At 41.0% G+C, this 19,735-nt stretch overlaps 1 protein-coding gene across 1 annotated transcript in view; it reads right to left on the bottom strand.

Moving 5' to 3' along the window:
• tmtc3 (transmembrane O-mannosyltransferase targeting cadherins 3) overlaps positions 1-19,735 on the bottom strand; it is a 177,777-nt gene that overhangs the window by 41,433 nt on the left and 116,609 nt on the right. Inside the window, exons 8-9 of the mRNA XM_060928418.1 lie at positions 18,661-18,809; positions 210-330 (exon numbers count right to left, since the gene is read on the bottom strand). Of these exons, the coding sequence (XP_060784401.1) occupies positions 210-330; positions 18,661-18,809 (270 nt within the window). The remainder of the gene's footprint in view (positions 1-209; positions 331-18,660; positions 18,810-19,735) is intronic.

The raw sequence follows: 19,735 nt of genomic DNA on the forward strand, positions 1-19,735 counted from the left end.
TTTGAGTGGAAATGGGATCTTTAAATAAGATTCGCCCGTTCCTACTTATTGAGCTACATCCAAATAAGACACCAAAGGGTAAATATTTTTTCGTTCTCATTTCTGTATTATTTAAGCAATTCAGACAAAAAAAAAAATCAAAACATTTCCACAGAACATAAAGTAGATATAACTTTTTTTTTTTTATGACAGGTTAAAGATTTTCCTACTTTTAGGGCGGAGGTGAACAGGGTGTATTCCGACTCCCAGTCCCAGGACCTGTAGAATGTCTTCACAGCATGCGTCATCAGAAGAACGCCCAAAAACAACCAGGAGACTTTCTTCAGAGCCCTAGAGGAGGAAATCGTTTGAATAAAATGCTCTAAAGGTGTGATATTTTAATAGTGATTTATGAGCTAGAAGCATGTAGGTGCAATAGGCTTAGCAAATCAGTCTCATGTAAAAAGGGACCAGTCTCATAAATTCTTCATTAATCATTACTTCAAGTGTCTAATAGTTTATAGCTAAACTATTAAAATCAATGGAATAACTTAGTGGTGAGGGGTGGCACGGTGGTGTAGTGGTTAGCACTGTCGCCTCACAGCAAGAAGGTCCGGGTTCGAGACCCGTGGCTGGCGAGGGCCTTTCTGTGTGGAGTTTGCATGTTCTCCCCGTGTCCGCGTGGGTTTCCTCCGGGTGTTCCGGTTTCCCCCACAGTCCAAAGACATGCAGGTTAGGTTAACTGGTGACTCTAAATTGAGCGTAGGTGTGAATGTGAGTGTGAATGGTTGTCTGTGTCTATGTGTCAGCCCTGTGATGACCTGGCGACTTGTCCAGGGTGTACCCCGCCTTTCGCCCGTAGTCAGCTGGGATAGGCTCCAGCTTGCCTGCGACCCTGTAGAAGGATAAAGCGGCTAGAGATAATGAGATGAGATGAACTTAGTGGTGATGTTGCTATAGTTTTCTTGAGTATTGTAGCTCTAATGTAATACGTTTACTCTAGATCAATAACATTCATATAACAACCGAAGGCAATTAGAATACTTGTTTGGCAGAGGTTGGCACTCAGTGGATGTTGTAGCAATAGACAGGACACAGTTTATTCCAAAGATACCATTTATTGAAATAGCGGACACAAATTAGCAAACTAATGCTGATCAGATATAGCAACAATAGCAGCCAAGGAATAAAAAAGTTAAAGTCCTTCCCGCGCCGTGTGGTGCCAATCTCTGTTTCCGCAGCCCTCGGCCTCTCGCCTATTACATAGCTAGGGTTACAGGGTAGCATGTCCTCTGGTAACCACGAGAGTTTAACTCCCCACTCACATCTGTATTGCAGCGTGCCTTGCCAGATGGTAGTAGGTACCATTTTTATGATGGTCTTTAGTATGACCCGACCGTGAATAGAACTCACGATCTCCCGATCGAGAGGCGGACACGCTACCACTAGCCGGTGCAGCCAAGGAATAATTCAATATAAATGGTGATACGATGTATACAGGTAATAATCAATTGTGCATATGATAACTAAGGCACTAATGGTGATCAGAAGTAATAAGCAAAATCCAAGTTTACGGTGTCGGGGCGAGTGGATGTTAAAATGTGAGGGGGAAATCACGTGTTTGTGTGTCTGTATGTGTACGCAGCTGCACACTAACGAGATGAGGAGGAGCTAGGGAGAGAGGGTGTGTGCAGGCACACAACAAGGAGGATGGCAGTGAGAGAGAGAACGCATGCACGACCTAACTAAATACGGATAGTAAACAAAGCAAATCAAAACACGTGGTCGAAGACCGACTTTCATGTGAATCAAAATGCGTACATTTAAACCATGAATGAATTCAAACAAACAACACACTCTTCACATTAACGAGCCACAACTAAGACTAACGATTGCCCGGATGCCAGCCTTAGTTGAGATCACTCTTGCTTGGCAACTGAAAGTGCGCCGTCTGTTATCCGAAGACAGCGCGGAGTGCAGGTCCAGGGAGAAAACAGTTCTGTTCCTTTTACTTTCACAGCTCGTCAGCTGAAGATCTTTGGTGTCCCGCTGGTCGTCCGATGATCTGGAAGGAATCTTGTTTGTAGTTCGTCGACGTTGTGAAAGGGAAAAGGGATCCGGTCGCCTTTTCTCTTTTAAAATACTGCGTGGGCTGCAGTAACTGACCGATTCAGTTATTATTACAAGTATGCGAAGATCAGATACATTGAACTTTGGCTAAAGGTTTGGTATCAATAGCTCGTTCTCTGTTCTTCTGTAGCACAGATGCAACGGCGTCTCTTTCATACGTTGAAACCCACCACTAGAGAGAAAGAATTTCGATTTTGCCGCAGGTTTAAAGCACAGTCGTGACGTCACTGTATTTAGTATCCGGTATCATCTCTGTATCCAATACCATTACAGGGAGTCAGAAGAATGGGCGGAGATAGAACATGGCATCAAGTACAGGGATTGGTGTGTTCAATGCTGTACAGTGAAAGGGAGAAGGTGGTTCATAAATGGTTACTATGGCTACGGCATGGCAATCCATCCCTACAAGCAAGTGTCTCATGATTAAAACCAGATGGAATCAACTACACTTTGGAAAACAAGTGTAATTTTTGGGTTTGACATGCAGATGTTTTTGTAAAAATGCATTCCTTTGCTTATTTCAAGAATGAAATGATATCCGTTTGAGCAAAACGTACTCCAATGTCGCCTGCGGTAAAATATTTGCATCCCGTGTCGTGCCGTCTTGCTTCGAATTACCCGGTTAACAACCTGACTTCCTGGTGTGCTCATGGTCCTGTCTGGTGAGTCAGGATCCATGCTCATAAATTTATTTGATATGATTTGTGAAGCGTCTGTTAGCCAACTCTTTGGTTTAGTTACAGGGTGTCCCGACATCACACATGACCATAAATGCTATCCTAAAAGGTCATTCCAAATGATCGTCCTTAGAAGATGTCTTCAGTCGAACGTCCTGCCTTTTGAGACTCCTTTCTATTAGGCCGATGATACACGGGGCAACTTTTTGGGCGATGTTGCCGGGCAATTGCGTTTCGACACTTTCCCATCGAGATTGGGCAACATCATTTCTATCTGAACAATTTTGATCATTTTGGGCAACTTTTTATTATTAAGATCATGCAATCAGAATGCTAGCAGCGAGTCACATGACCACCGAGTGAGAGCTTCTGAAATTTTCAGCAAAGATGGCGGCGTCTCCGGCAGTGGAGCGAGAAAAAAAAAAAAAAAAGAGAGATAACTTGTACCTAAAGTGGTGAATTTACCTCATCAAACACTTAGAAAACTAAGACATATATTTTATGCTCAGGTTGGAATTAAGACATCGATTTAAAAAAAAAAAAAGCTAAGTGTAAACTGCCGTTAGATAATCGCCGCTCCATAGAGATTGAATGGGATTTAGCTAATTAGCGGTGGTTTTTGCTCACATAGTTAGCTGAAAGTTATCGCTAGCTACGTAGGGATAACGTTAGCTCTCTCGCGTCAAGTTAAAAGTGATGGACTGCTCATGATTTTCTTTTTTTGTGAGCTGTAATAGAGATTGCTGAACTTATCATCTGATCTAATTCACATCCAGAGCACGACGACTTGTGGAACCCGAGGGCGAAACGGTACAAACTTCAGGATGTGTTAAAAAAAAAGTCTTTTAGGAGCTCTGCTGCGCCCTTGTCCTCCTCAGCAGCATCTCCTGGCCCACGCCCTTTTGTCTTTTTTGTGGAGATGAGAATTAAACGATGTTTTTGTGATGTATGTGTCAGTTATTAGTTATAGCATGTGATTGAGGTTAGGAGCATTTTTAGAGATTTAAAGAGAGGTTTTTTGACGTATAAATGTTAAAATAATGTCAAATTATCTTTTGACCGGAGGATTGATTCAGTTTTATTCCAGAAGTGATTCTTACTCGAGCCAAATAAATAAAGGCTGAAGCCAAGACAAAAGTGACAGCTGGAAATGTGCGTCCCCATCTTTGCAGCGTCTGTCTCCCTGGCAACATATTTGCTCTTATCTGATTGGCTGTTGCTCTAATTAATTGCCCCGTGTATCATCACCTTAAGACTCTGTCAAAAGAATCAAATGTTCATGGTGATGACTCTTCTGTATTCCACAGTACTGTTAAATTCTCGATTCTGATTGGTCGGAAGGTGCCGACTCGTTTCTCTGACAAGAAGTGAAGCAGCAAATCAGAGGTTGCTTAAAAAGTTGAAACGAGCAAAAGAAAAGCGCATCATCGTTGACCTTTCTGTAGAGCAATTCCAGCGTTATGGACGTGACACTTGAACTCAAAATGGCAACAAATGACCCAGTGCATGTTGTATTGTCTCCCAGTATTTAAACAGGTGTTGCATATTTTAAGGCTGTACCATACTGGAGAAGTGATAGAACAAGAACAATTCCCATAGTACATCTAGGGCATGCCAGAAAACGCCAATAAAAGATGCGTTATGGATGTGACAGAAAAAGTATCACTTTTCTTGGGTGACTGTACATTTTTATCAAACTCTGTGAAATTGTAAACCTAATGTCGAAATGGAGATATCCATTTGATAGAGGGGTCCAAGGTGAATATTAAAAAATCTTTGTTTAAAATATTTTGTATTTCATGCAGAGTTTCGGAAGGAAAAGTCAGCGTTATGGATGTGACGAAATTACGTTATGGATGTGACGCGTCTGAAATAGACATGGCATATGTTTAGAAAATCAGCAATTTAACCACCATAACCCTTTGAAAAACTCTCTAAATATCAGCTAAAACTATCAAAGTTCTTAAATAATATTTAGGATGGCTATTGTTTTGCTGTTTTGTGGATTTTAGCATACATTTCTGTGGCTTGTGGCAATAATATAGAATTGTACATGATCAAAGTTGATTTTAGCTTGGGTTTTACATTATAAGAAAGAAAGACTGACAGTGACATATTAGGTTGGTTACAAATTGGTTCAACGTATTCACATCTGTAAAATACAGGCCTAGGTGATATCTCTGGGAGTGGTTTTGATGTAATACATGCTGCTTTATTTTTGCATGGTGAGGTTGACATTTACATGGAATTGCCCTGTAAGGAGACGTTTACTGAACATTTATGGAAGGAGTCTCTCAAAGTGTGCGCGTTTTGTAAGAGTCGGGGTAAAGCTGCAACTTTTCAGCTTTTGATTTGAGAGCACTTGCTGAACTCAGGGTTGAGGAGACTGTCCCGAGTATCCGAGTGGAGTTTGGAGAGAACAGAATGCAGTTGAGTTTTTTTTTTTAAATAAATAGGTGAAGCAGCATAATTCTCATAAACCCACAAAACCATAACACCAATATATGCAGACACATTCAGAAAGAAAGAAGTTCTAGGAGCAGAGGAATTAATAATTTGGGGTATATTAAGCTGTGGAGAGTTTTGAATAATAATAATAATAATAATGCTGGAGCTTTGTTTCTGTTATCATAGGAACCCAGTCCTGTACAAAATGTCACTGTGGAACCAGAGTGTAGAAATGAACCCACAGTTCGACAGAGTTCTACACAAACACACTGAACTTTACAACAGCTGCACACATGGAAATAAATGGAAATAAATCGACTCAGGCAGGAAAAACTATTTTGGATAAAATTGTTATTGTCCGTTACACACTGATCAACCTGTGTGACTCAGGTGTGCCTTTGAATCGAGAATAAATGAAGAGGGAACTGAACATTAACCATTTATTGAAACTATTATTTATTACAAGAATGATTATAGTTACTATACGACTACAGCTACAACTGGAATGTGCTGATTCTGTTAGCGTTTGTAATTATTGTACCATCCACTATTAGATAAAACTAAAATAAAATCTTACAATATTGTTTGAAAGTCTAGAGCAAGATTACCGTATTTTTCGGACTATAAGTCGCACTTTTTTTCATGGTTCGGCTAGCCATGCGACTTATACTCCGGTGCGACGTATATATGTTTTTTTTTTTTTTTTTTCACCGCGGAATAACTGGAGCTGATGCCGAGTCTGACGACAGCCACGCAGAAGAAGAGGAAACGGCGCTTCGTCTGCCGCTGGAGTTGGCAAAGTTGTTCAGAAGCGACACCGAGGATGAGGAATTCAATGGATTTGCTGATTTGGAGTGAAATCGCCAGCTTGATAAACTTGATTGACCTGTGTTTTATTATTAATGATAGGGCTATAGTTATTTAAATAAGTTATGTAATGATTTTAGGCAGTGCTTAATTTGTGAAGTGGGAGGTCCCGGAACGCAGGAGGTGGGTGGGTCCGGTGACTCAAAAAAAAAAAGGTGGGGGGTGGTTTACTATAACTTTACGCACACGCGCTTATTGTGTGTGTAAAAAAAAATAATATCAGACATTATGATCTTAGAAAACGCTTTAGTGACGAACAGTTACAGACAGTAATATGTCGTGATATGTTATAGAATATTATTTTTATTAGGCTATATATTAAATTATATATTAAATTTATCTTCTAAAATAACAGACTACTCATATCACAACCGGTTTATTTCACCATTGGAGATCAGATCACACAAGACATGAGTTAAATTACTCTTTTTAAGGATTTAAGTAGGGGATTTAAAAGCGGTTGTTGTTTTTTTTTCACTAGACGGTTGTCTTTGGAGATGATATACCTAGGTATAGCCTACTTGACCTCTGATTTGATGAAATAAAATTCGACAAAAATGAAGAATGACACTCCTCGATGATGACTACAGCTTTAATAACAGATGAAAGCGCCATGGGGCGATAATAAGCCCTACCGGTAAAAATAATCTAAAAGCAAACTGATTAATGCATCAGTAATAGGCTACTAATATTAGTTATAATAATAATAATATAGGCTATTAGTAATAACGATAGTGATAGTATTAAAGATAGTAGTAGATATTTAAAATAATCAGACTAGGCTACTTACAGGGCAAAGGGCGCGTTATCACTGCTCAGCTGTTCGTTTATTAAATAAACAATGCAGTCGCGCAGTAACCACGCGCCGCTTATCAGATACAATCTCAGATTCTATGGATAGAATAACCCTTCAAAAAAGTGCGACTTGTAGTCCGGTGCGACGTATATATGTTTTTTTCGTCTTCATAATGCATTTTTTGGCTGATGCGACTTAAACTCCGGAGCGACGTATAGTCCGGAAAATACGGTATGTGTGTTATTGACCAGCTGGGAGGTTCGTATGGTGAAATACCGTGACCGAGGTCTTGAAAGTACTGAGCGAGGCCCTCTGGGCTGAGGTCAGTATTCAAGGCCGAGGTCACGGTATTTCACCATACGGACCGACCTTCTCATCTCATCTCATTATCTCTAGCCGCTTTATCCTTCTACAGGGTCGCAGGCAAGCTGGAGCCTATCCCAGCTGACTATGGGCGAAAGGCGGGGTACACCCTGGACAAGTCGCCAGGTCATCACAGGGCTGACACATAGACACAGACAACCATTCACACTCACATTCACACCTACGGTCAATTTAGAGTCACCAGTTAACCTAACCTGCATGTCTTTGGACTGTGGGGGAAACCGGAGCACCCGGAGGAAACCCACGCGGACACGGGGAGAACATGCAAACTCCACACAGAAAGGCCCTTGCCGGCCCCGGGGCTCGAACCCAGGACCTTCTTGCTGTGAGGCGACAGTGCTAACCACTACACCACCGTGCCGCCCCGGACCGACCTTAAGCTGGTAAATAATATATTTATTTTATTTTAGTGCTGTCAAAAATGTTGCGTTAACAACGCGTTAACTTGACTCAATTTTAACGGCGATAATTTTTTTATCGCGAGATTAACGCTCTGTGACATGATGTAGGTTTTTCATAAGCTTTTGAAACTGCCAGGAACTTGGAACAGAGACTTTGCTTAGAAAAACGATAGCAGCTAGACTGTAATGCCCCTCCCCCCAAGAACCAGCGTGGGCAGGGCGCGCTAGTAGAGATGGGATTTATGGCTCTTTGATGGGATCCGCATCTTTGTGATCCGTTCTTTGAAAAGAGCCGTTCAAAAGACTGGCTAATTTGGCTCTTTTTAAATATTTATTCAGTTTTAAGAAGACAGCGTCTAAAGAAGCCAGATCCCTCTGAACTGTAAACTCAATGCTATCCCAGAAATCCTTCCTGTAATATGCAAATTTGGCCGCCTCTGATTGGACAGCGCGACGCATCAACAGGCAGAAAGTGTAAAAGTACAAAATGTGTTAAGTGAGCTGAAACAGTAAAGATCAGATTCAATGCAATATTTATCAACGAACAACTTATAACTTAATATAATAGTGTACTTTATATTATAATCAAGCATGTCAAGCCTACCGTCACTGTGTAACCTGTCTCTCTGATTAAAGTTGTAGACTAACTCAAACAGTAGATCATTTCACTCATGGTTCTCTTGCTAGCCCCGCGCCGGTGCTCGGCTTAGGTTTTACTTTGCAGTGGCTGTGTCAAGACGTGTTATGCTTTGCAATAAAAAATAAAAATAAAAAAAAATAAATTGGTACAAAGCAAGCCCATTCACTTTTTTATGCTGATAAGAGAATTACAATGGTCCTTTATGTGACAAAAATGTGCGATTAAATTGCGATTAATCGCGAGTTAACTATGACTGTCACGACATTAATCGCGATTAAATATTTTAATCACTTGACAGCACTAATTTATTTTTTTCTTTACCAAATTCTAACAGAAAACGAGAGCGCCCGAAAGGGAAAACCGAGCCGAGCCGCCATTTTGAATCCTCATTCACGGCTGTAATGCAAATGGCTTCCTCCTCGGTATACAAGTGCACTTCCATGGCAGGAAAAAGACTGCATTTTGCCGCCTATGTAGTCCCCTATTTATACAAAATTGAGTCATTCAGGATTCAGCCATGTTTTTGCTCGGCGTTAGCAAGTTAGAGGTTTTTAGGGGACAAGTCAGGATTTATTTCTCCTGAAATGTTTTCTTTTATTTCTTCTTCCTCAGGGTAGTAAAACTCGCTTTCACTGTGAACACTGTCGTTATCGCTATCCATGCTGTAAAATTAATGCTGTTCTCCTGAGAAATGCTGGCAGAAATTTATAAGATTTTTGATAAAAATCATAAATCTTATAAAAAAAAAAAAAAAGATAAATGTTGACAGAAAAATTCTACAATGTTTGTTGTTGTTGTGAACGAGTGAGTCGCCAGAGGTCCATAACCGGGGTCCGTATCGTAGGATACGGACCTACTCGGCAGCCAATCAGAGCGCAGGATTTGGACCGCGAAAAAAATAAATACGTTATTTACCAGCTGGGAGGTCCGTATGGTGAAATACCGTGACTGAGGTCTTGAAAGTACTGAGCGAGGCCCTCTGGGCTGAAGTCAGTATTCAAGGCCGAGATCACGGTATTTCACCATACGGACCTCCCAGCTGGTAAATAACGTATTTATTTTTTTTGCGGTCCAAATTCTAACAGAAAACGAGAGCGCCCGAAAGGGAAAACCGAGCCGAGCCGCCATTTTGAATCCTCATTCACGGCTGTAATGCAAATGGCTTCCTCCTCGGTATACAAGTGCACTTCCATGGCAGGAAAAACACTACATTTTGCTGCCTATGTAGTCCCCTATTTATACAAAATTGAGTCATTCAGGATTCAGCCATGTTTTTGCTCGGCGTTAGCAACAGTTAGAGGTTTTTAGCTTTCTCCTGAAATGTTTTATTTTATTTCTTCTTCCTCAGGGTAGTAAAACTCGCTTTCACTGTGAACACTGTCGTTATCGCTATCCATGCTGTAAAATTAATGCTATTCTCCTGAGAATTGCGAAAATAAATGTTGACAAAAATTGCGACTATGTTTGTTGTTGTGAACGAGTGAGTCGCCAGAGGTCTGTAACCAGGGTCTGTAACCGGGGTCCATGCCGTAGGATACGGACCCGCACGCCAGCCAATCAGAGCGCAGGATTTGATGAAAAACGCACTGGGGGAAAAAAAATAATTTGTTATTTTATAAATAACACTTCAGATATTGTTTTAGCAATAATAAGCATCACTGTATAAATGATAGAGTGTAAACAGCTCTGTAACTACATGTCCCTGGGGTTGTCGAGACATGGAGGGGTGGGGACAGCATCTAGCCTACAGTTTAGGTCGGAGCTAGAGGTCTGCGCGGGTCGGATTTTTCAGTCCCGCTCCCATTGTGCAGTCCCACTCCCGCCCACGCCCGCAAAGAATTATGATTTTCAGTCCCGCTCCCGCCCACAAAAAAATTATGATTTCAGTCCCGCTCCCGCCCGCGCCTGCCATATTTTGTACCGCTCCCGCCCGCAAATCCCGCATGATGCAGACGTTCGCGTTATTTCTCAGGAAAGTTCTTGTCTTGACACAGCGTGATGGTGCCTCGCCCCCACTTTGAGTGGATTTGAGCATAAATATCTACAGCTCACGTTATTATTTACCTTGTTTCTGAATTCAGCATGTACTGTCTCTAATAATAATTCGTGCTGTCAAGTGATTAAAATATTTAATCGCAAATCACACATTTTTATCATATGAAAAACCATTGTAATTCTCTGATCAGCATAAAAAAGTGAATGGGCTTGCTTTGTACCAATGGTGGTGTGTGTGGGGTTGTTTTTTTTTGTTTTGTTTTTTACTGCAAAGCAGAGCTAGTAAGAGAAGTGAATTGATTTACTGCTTGAGTTAGTCTACAACTTTAGTCAGAGAGGCATGTTACACAGTGACGGTAGGCTTGACTCAATGCTATCCCAGAAATACTTCCTGTAATATGCAAATTTGGCCGCCTCTGATTGGACAGCCAAATTTGCATATTACAGGAAGGATTTCTGGGATAGCATTGAGTCAAGCCTACTGTCACTGTGTAACCTGTCTCTCTGACTAAAGTTGTAGACTAACGCAAGCAGTAAATCAATTCACTTCTCTTACTAGCTCTGCTTTGCAATAAAAATAAAAAAACCACACCATTGGTACAAAGCAAGCCCATTCACTTTTTTATGCTGATCAGAGAATTACAATGGTTTCTCATATGATAAAAATGTGTGATTCGCAATTAAATATTTTAATCGTCTGACAGCACTAATTATTATTATAGTTATTTTTATTATTATAGTTAGTTTGAATAATTATTATTATTATTATTATTATTATTATTATAGACTAACGCAAGCAGTAAATCATTTCATTCATGGTTCTCTTGCTAGCTGAGTGTGAACTGCAGGTCATTAGAGTGATCAAAGGACTTCCCGTTAGGGTGATCAATGGCAAATTTAAGATGCCATTCCTCTGGCAATCTGACTCTCTCTGCAAATTTAGGCATCTTAAAATGTTTTTATTAATGCCAAATAAAATATCCAGCACAAATTATATGTGATAGACATAAATTAATAATTTATAAATTTTATTTCAAACACATTTTTAGTTAGCGGGACTGCAGCTTATCACCGCTCCCGCCCGCGCCGCATATGTGCACTCCCGCTCCCGCAATGAGCTTTCAAAATTTGTCCCGCGCCGCACTGCTTTGCGGCGGGTCCCGCAAGTCTCCCGCGGGAGTGCAGGGCTCTAGTCGGAGCCCTCTGAGAGTAAATGCTTTCGCAATCTTCTGTTCCCAAAAGCTGATGTTGGGAAAAAGTCTTCACACACAGGTTTTCTTTCTTCTGTATTTTTTTTTTAAACTGTTCTTCTGTGTCGGGACTGTTCAGGGAAAAGAACGTATATTCCAACATGTAGCTAATGCTAGGCCACAAATCAGCACGGTCACTCCAGTCGTTTCGAGGAATTTTGTACAGATCAAAACCGCTAATAAACTCTAATTTCCGTATAAGATTATCCAAATAATCCAGGAGTAGAACTTTTTTTAGCTGTAGTTTTCTTCAAACAGCAGCAACAGACGCCGGACATCTCCACTTGGCTTCCGTATGTGAACAGCCAATCAGCGGGTCTCGTACGTGTTTACGATTTTTATGTCACGATTTACAACCAATGGGAGACACCCTTTGTCAGCTGTCCACCAATCACAGGCTCCCGTGCCACAATGGTGGTATGTTGATAAATATTTAGAAAATAAAAATATTATGAAATATACGAAACCATCAAAAGCAATTAAAAAATCTTTTTTTATTTATATATATATATATATATATATATATATATATATATATATACACACATATATATACACACACACACACACACACACACACACTGGTTAGAGTTAAGGAACATTATTCAGTGATATCGTTTATTATTCACTCCAATAGTGATATAAAAGTTCCAAGTTTGACACCTGCCTGCTTCAACCGCACTGCTGACACACGAGGTCCTTGACCCTCGCTGCCCTTAGCCAATCGGTAAAATTACATCATTAGGTGAACCCCTCTGAGCCGAGCTTTTCCAGTACACTCGAACACACGCATACTTTGACGAATTATAAGCAAAAACAAGGAAATTTGAACGGTTTACTCAAAATATTTTTTGTACTTTTATATATTGTCGTGTGAATGAATAAAACTTCACGCATTTCCTGTGAAACGAGACGAGCTACTTTAGACTCGTTCCCTGCTCTGTTAGCACAGAGTGAGCATACAGCCCACGTCTCTGACACCTGGTAGGATTCACTTTAGACTGGAACCAGTCCAGGAAAACAAGATTTTCAATAGACACAGGTGAAGTTTGTTTTGAGGAGTCAGACATCACGATGCATGATTCACTTTGCAGAATAACAACAACAACAACAATTATTGAAATATGCTACTGCCAGACCATGGATGCAAACGGTGCGCCTTTTGGCGGATGCCGCCTTTTTCACGGCTGTCTGGAGGATTTGTGTGAATCACGCAGATCCGATGAGGTTTTTTTTTTTTTTTTTTTGGGGGGGGGGGGGGGGGGGGGGGGCGGCGTTGGAGTGTCTGATTATAATTTCATCAAAGTAAATTCTGTATTAAAATGACTAAATAAGCAAATGCCGTTACAGTCCATGAAACATAGGAAGTATGAGAAGAAAACAGTAAATCAGAAAGCTGCGCACGCAAAGCCAATGGAGCACTTGCATGTGACGTCTCAGCCGATCCAGATTGTGACAGACGCCATCTTGTCGGTCAAACGCCATATTTCCGCCTTCTACTTCTCGTTCTACTTCTGCTTCTACCTTTTCTTCTGGAAAACCCTACTATATACAATTCTACTACAACGGCTGTGGCTACAAGCTCTCCCTACCTGTGCACGTTTTTTGTGTTTTTTGTGCGTATTTTTGCGTGTTGTTCGTCTGTACCGGACTTCAATATCCACTACAACCGTATGGACTTACTGGACATGGGTTTCCAGCAGAAAATGACGGTTTGTAGCGATTTCCATCGCATGCACAACATTCCGGATGAGATAGCGAGACCAGCGGGGTCTCCGTGGATTGTTATCGGAAGCAAAGCGAAGGAGGCGGCGTTGGGAGCGGAAGCAAAAGCGAGGCTGCAGAGCCGGCCTGTTGACTAAGCTCAGAAAACAGCCACTCAAACCTCCACTGCTAAGCCGCTACCTCTCCAACGCCAGATCCATGGTAAACAAGACGGACGATTTGGAATTACAGCTGGAATTACCTTATTCTATTCTATTATCGGCTGGTCAGTGCTATATTAGATACTGATATAAATAGTATTAGTACTCAATACTTAAGTGACTTACCCGTCCAATGAGGATTGTTATTTTCTTGTTTACAAGATGCCACATCTGAGTCGCTGACAAATCCTGAATTTCTGTAAAGATAACTGTCCAGAGATTTATAAGCACGCAGTGCTTCACCACTGAACAGCGAGGGAAAGTTAATGAGGTAATTATACACGTCTGGGTATTCCGCTGGCAGTTCAACATCCACTGACACGGTCGTGAAAACTCCGTCCGGAAAGCCATAAGGGTCACTAATCTGTAGATCGTTCATTTTAGACATATATCTAGTTATCTGTTCATTAGAGCCGTGTAGTCCGTCGGTTGAAATTGATCCATTCTGTACACGAGTGCAGCAGTATTCAGCGGTGTTTTTTACCGACAAGATGGCGGCTGTGTACTTTCCGGTCACGTGACTGCAAGATCTCTATTGGCTGCACGCCATTATCTGCTGCTGGCTGCACTTCACTGCACGCGCAAGGATTTCCATCAGTCCAACGTAAGTTACGTAATTGGCTTTACGTGTGCAGCTTTTTGATTTACTGTTTTCTTCTCATACTTATACTTCCGATGTTTCATGGACTGTAACGGAATTTGCTTATTTAGTAATTTTAATACAGAATTTACTTTGATGAAATTATAATCAGACACTCCAACGCCCCCCCCCCCCCAAAAAAAAAAAAAAAACTCATCGGATCTGCGCGATTCACACAAGTCCCCCAGACAGCCGTGAAAAAGGCTGCATCCGCCAAAAGGCGCGCCATTTGCATCCATGCAGACTGACCGTTCAGACTTGCATCACAGAGCAGTTGTTGCTTAGGCTGCCTGCACTAACTTCTGTCGTCTGATCGGACGATTACCATTAAAAGTTTTACTCGTCCTTGCACATATATCGGACATGCGGTTTTTCGAGCACTGTGGAAGGTTAAAATGTTCTCTTCATCTTCTGGGCCAAACCAGACTGGTATTTGGAGCCATCCATATCCATCTTGACCAGAGCTGCAGTCCCAGCTAAAGAGAAGCAGCTCCATAGGACAACGATGCTGCCACCACCATGCTTCACCATGGCTTTGGATTATTCTCTGGGTGATGAGCAGTCTTGTTCAGAACAAAAGGAACCTGATATCGCGCCATTCCGTCCCAAGATTTGTCAACTTCGCGGAGGTCTATGGGAGAAACGCTCAACGTGCGAACACCTATCGTGTTTTTTAATTGGTCTTTTGGTGACAAAATGTTTGCGTTCAGTGCTACAAAACTATGGAACTCGCTTCCTCTGGAAGTAAAACAACGCAAATCTCTCGCAGCTTTCGCGAGCGCCTTCAGGACGGTTCTTCTGTGAAAACTATGCAAATAATCTGTAAATTATTTTGTTTGAGTTTATGACCGCACTGTCATTTATTCGTTGTCGTTTTAGTTAACCGAGAGCCACGTGTATATCAGGGTGTCTACAGGTTTGTCCAAGTTAAATTTAAGACTTTTTAAGACCATGTTCCAAAAAAAAAATTAAGACCAAATCTAAAGTCACGCAAAAACGTGCTCTTTTGAAAAAAAAAACTATATAATTTAATGTAACTTATTGTTCTTGTAAACATTCACCAGAAAACACTATTCTAGTAGAAATACTTCATTTCTTTTCCTTGACAGGCATTCATACACTCAGAACACAATATAAGGATCGGATAAACTTGTAACTATGTGACAATCAGAATGCAGTCACAATGTTTGAATCCAAGGCCATCCTTAAAAAAAATCCGTTTCCTGTCCACCGGGTGAGCAAAAAAAATTTTCAGTCAGGAGGGAGGGATTTTTTTTTAATGGATGGATAAGAAAATCGCAATGCTGTGTTTGCTTTTTCTTTCAGTACTTTTTTATTACAAAAGCAGACACATTTAATAATATGACAGTTTAATCAACTGAAACTTGTACAAAAACTTTAAGTTAGCATTTTAAATGCTGACTGCAACATTTGCAAAACTTTTACAAAGGTACCGTATTTTCTGGACTATAGAGCGCACCTGTATATAAGCCGCATCCGCTCTATTTTAAAAAAAAAATTAAAAAAAAAAGATATACAAGCCGCACCGGGCTATAAGCCGCAGATATCCATGTTGAAAAATTAGATATTTACTGCATGTACAGAACGATTTTGTACTGTAAATGTACATGTATGTACCTGAACAGATTCTTTCCGAACAGTGCCTTTTAACACGGCAGCAACTTTGCTGATTAAAACGGAACAGAACCAAGAGAAAATAACCGGTATTTATTTACCTTCATTTCTCCTGTGTTTGAAACCACAAGTCACTTTAATCATCTTCGCTGGATTTGAAAATAATTACCAGTTAGTAATTTGTCGTGCGTGTTCTATCTGCTAAAGATCTGCTAATTCTTCTTTGCATTGATTTTTCGTCTATCTTATTTTTGATTCTACTTCCGGTTAGAGCGCCCCTAGCGGTGGAAGAAAAATCCACAGAATAGCCGCACCTTTGTATAAGCCGCATGGTTCAAAACCTAGGAAAAAAGTAGCGGCTTACAGTCCAGAAAATACGGTACTTAAAATGTCCGACACACGGACTTTTTGTAGTTCTAAATCGAGCGTTAGGCCGAGTTCGGATGAAATTACACTATTAAAATGATCACTGAATGATCTGTTTTTCTGAATCTTTACTATTTTGTTGTTCGCTAGAATACCATTTTGCGATTTCACACTTAAGCAAATGTTTGAAAACTCCGGATCTGCTTCCTTCATGGTGGCTGCCATTTTTTTGTGCCGCACGGCGCATGCGCAGAGCTGATTCGACAGGGCTTTCCACAAGCGCCGGCTGCCGGCCATACGGCCGACTACACAATTAAGTCCAGCCGGCTACTTTAATGACTATTTTTGTAGCCCACAGGCTCTAAATATTAATTTTCGATTTTAATAAAATTAAATGTTTATCTAACGGACTGACAATAATGTCAAACCGAACGGCACTCATTTAAGTTGTGATTCGCGCTGTTTGTACCGATAATAACCACAAATTCCCCGCCGACTTCGTTGATCAAGGGAGAGTAACTCATCCCCGGCCCCGACATGCGCTGTGCGCGCGCGCACTCGGCGGAGGCAGTAGTGTGTCGGGGCCGTCGGAGGCGACATCGGAGGGAACAGAAGCAGAGAGAACGCTTATTTTGTCTCCGGTAAACCAGTCTTCTCTTGTTCAATTACGTGCTGGCATCAAAAGACACCGTTGGTTGTAAATGAACCCAAACTGAGTGGTTGGAGTGTATTTTCATACACAAATGGAGAAATGTTCGCTGAGTGTTTAATTGTGTAGCCGCCACTGCAGACCGTTGTCGTTGTTAATTCATAGCATGCTCAGCTGCGTGAATGTGTCATGCACCGAAAATAAGAGATTTACAAGCCAGGAACGCCTCATGATGCAATACGCAAGAAAAGAAAGAAGATTTACTGCCATTTTACTTTGTATCTGAGTAAAGTGAATAAATAAATGGTCTGTGGAAAATACATTTAATCCTGGGAACTGCGTGCACAGGAGTTTTTTTTTATTAGTGATGCAGTGCTATGCATTGCAAACTATTGACTCCCATATAGGGAGCAAAGCACAGCAAACTCTTGTTCTTCCGTTTTTCATCTTCTGTACAAATTTCGATTTCGAATAACCCAATAACCGTACATCGCACACAGACAAACAATACATCAAAACGTGCGGCGCGATCGGACTCACTATGCTATTACTTTGTTCAGCATTCCACGATTTTTTTCGCGACATAGTCACGAAAAAAATCACACAAAATTTCCCATTCATTTTCTATGGAATTAATTGAAAAAATCGCACATTTTCAATGTTTTTCAAACATCCGCTGCTCTGGCATGCTTTCACCTAGAGACATGATTCAAACTTTAAAATGGAGACAAACGTCTCCTGTGTGGATCTGGCATTCAACTTTTTTCCTAGGTTCTATACTTTTTGATCAGTCACAGATCAAACACCATGAGCAAATCTGGAGAAATTCAGACTTTATAATGGTGTCTATTGCGTTACACACCAGTGGAGCTCAGGAATTTTGAGTGTAGGCAGCCTGAAAAAAAAAGCTCTAACTTTCTCATTTAAACTGTGTTTTCAGCCACAATTTTCACTCTACACACACAACTTTCTCAAAAGTAGTAGCCACACTTGTCTTGATTCACACAATGTGTCTACCTGAGCGATAGGATTTACAGTTTTTGAATGAGAAGCCTGAAAGTAAGGAGAGGACAGCCGCGCTGCACCATAGACTCCCATTATAAACGTGGCGGCGCTTTTACTGCAAAATCAGAAATGTCACTTGTTTTTAACTCGCTCTAGTGTCCACATTTTTTACACTCGGGACAAAAAACTTACATCAATGTGTTCATGGGAGCCTTGTAGCGCTCAATGTGCAAGAATTTTGTGAATAGCTCCTTTCATTTCTGTGTAAATCAGCGTTGTTCAAGGAGAGGGAACTCTGAGAAAAAGCGCTCTTTGCTTGTCATATTGTGTCTCTTCCCTGCACCTGCACCGTTACCAAGGCGACGAGCTCCACTCAGGGAGCAGAGAGGGGCGGGGCTGCTCTCTCTCTCAAACGATAGGACTTACACCACAGATCAGGCACTGACTGGTTTCCAAGCACGCGTGCGTCTAGCAACCGGTGGATTCGGAGCCTGCGCGGTATAATTGTGAGCATCAAAAACGATTAAACTTTTTCCCCATCCAAAGTGTACCACATTTTAACAATATGACTGAGTAAAAGCTCCATAAATTTAAGACTGAAAATTTAAGACCACGGGGTTTGAAATTTAAGACTTTTTAATGGCCTTATTTTAGGAAAATTAAATTTAAGACTTTAAGACTTTTTAAGGACCCGCGGCCACCCTGTATATTATCTACAGGATATCAAGTGCTATCTTTCAGTAAAAAAAAATGTCACCCATCTTAAAATAAATAAATAATTGCTCCTATACACCACATCACATTTTGCCACACAAGTTTGGGACGAAGACAAACGTCTTTTGTCTCTTGTACTCAAACAGTTGACAGATTTACCCTCGTAACGCCAGGCTCTTGAATCCGTGAGCCACCAGGACGCAGAAGCCCATGCTGGGTACGTAGAGCACACGCTCAGCCACCACGAAGCCCACGGGGAAGAACAGATTGGACGCTGGGATAAACGGGAGAACAATCAGAGACAGAGCCTGAGGAAGAGACACAAGAGTCAGCTATAAATCACTCAATACAGGATTAGTGGCACTTTACAAATGCTTATATACACATAACTTTTCAGTCCTATGCCTCCAAACAAAGGTGACGTTGATGTCTTTAGGCTTCAATTTACATCCTGTAGGTGCAGACAAGAAAACCACAGAAGGGGGAAGGGCAGGACAGCTCTACACAAGCATAAAAGATGAACTTGTTTGAATTTATAAAAAGAGACTAGCTCTTCCTGAGGCGTAGGAAAAAAAAAAAAGATGCATTTGTTAACACAACCTCACTGTTGTGTTAACGAGTTTTAAAAATCAGCCTCGTAATCCCATTCACCTAGATCTTTTATTTCCTGGCTAATAAAACAAAACATTAGTACCACGGGAATTTAAACGCAGGGAACATGAAATCGATGAAATCCTTCATCCTTGGGAAACATTTTAATCCCCCATCCCTTCCCCTGCTTTGACAGCCAGCTGGGTAAATTGCTCTTGTTTTCAGGCGTCTCCAGTATAACCTCGTAAACCAGGGATGCCAGGGTGAAATTGGTTAGGGGGCCAGATTTTTTTTAAGTGGAACCTCGGGGGCCAAATTACACCTTAAGTAACTCAACACATGGATATACTGTTTTTAAAATGATGCCAACAACACATCGAAAAGGAATTGTATTGGCACCACAACAGCCTCACAATGAGACAATTACATAGCAGATATTTACCCTTTGAAAATGTGACACGGACATATCCATGCAAGTAGTCCACATTTAGAAATGCAACAAAATAGACTAGGTGCCAATGCCAACACATTTTCTACAAATAACACAAGAGTAAACTGTAAATTATTTTGATCATATTTATTGAAGGCTTACACATAAAAGCATTGTTAGGCCAATTAAAAAAGTCAAGGCCAAACACTCCTA

Source organism: Neoarius graeffei, chromosome 8 (assembly GCF_027579695.1).
Source record: "Neoarius graeffei isolate fNeoGra1 chromosome 8, fNeoGra1.pri, whole genome shotgun sequence".
NCBI lineage: Eukaryota > Metazoa > Chordata > Actinopteri > Siluriformes > Ariidae > Neoarius > Neoarius graeffei.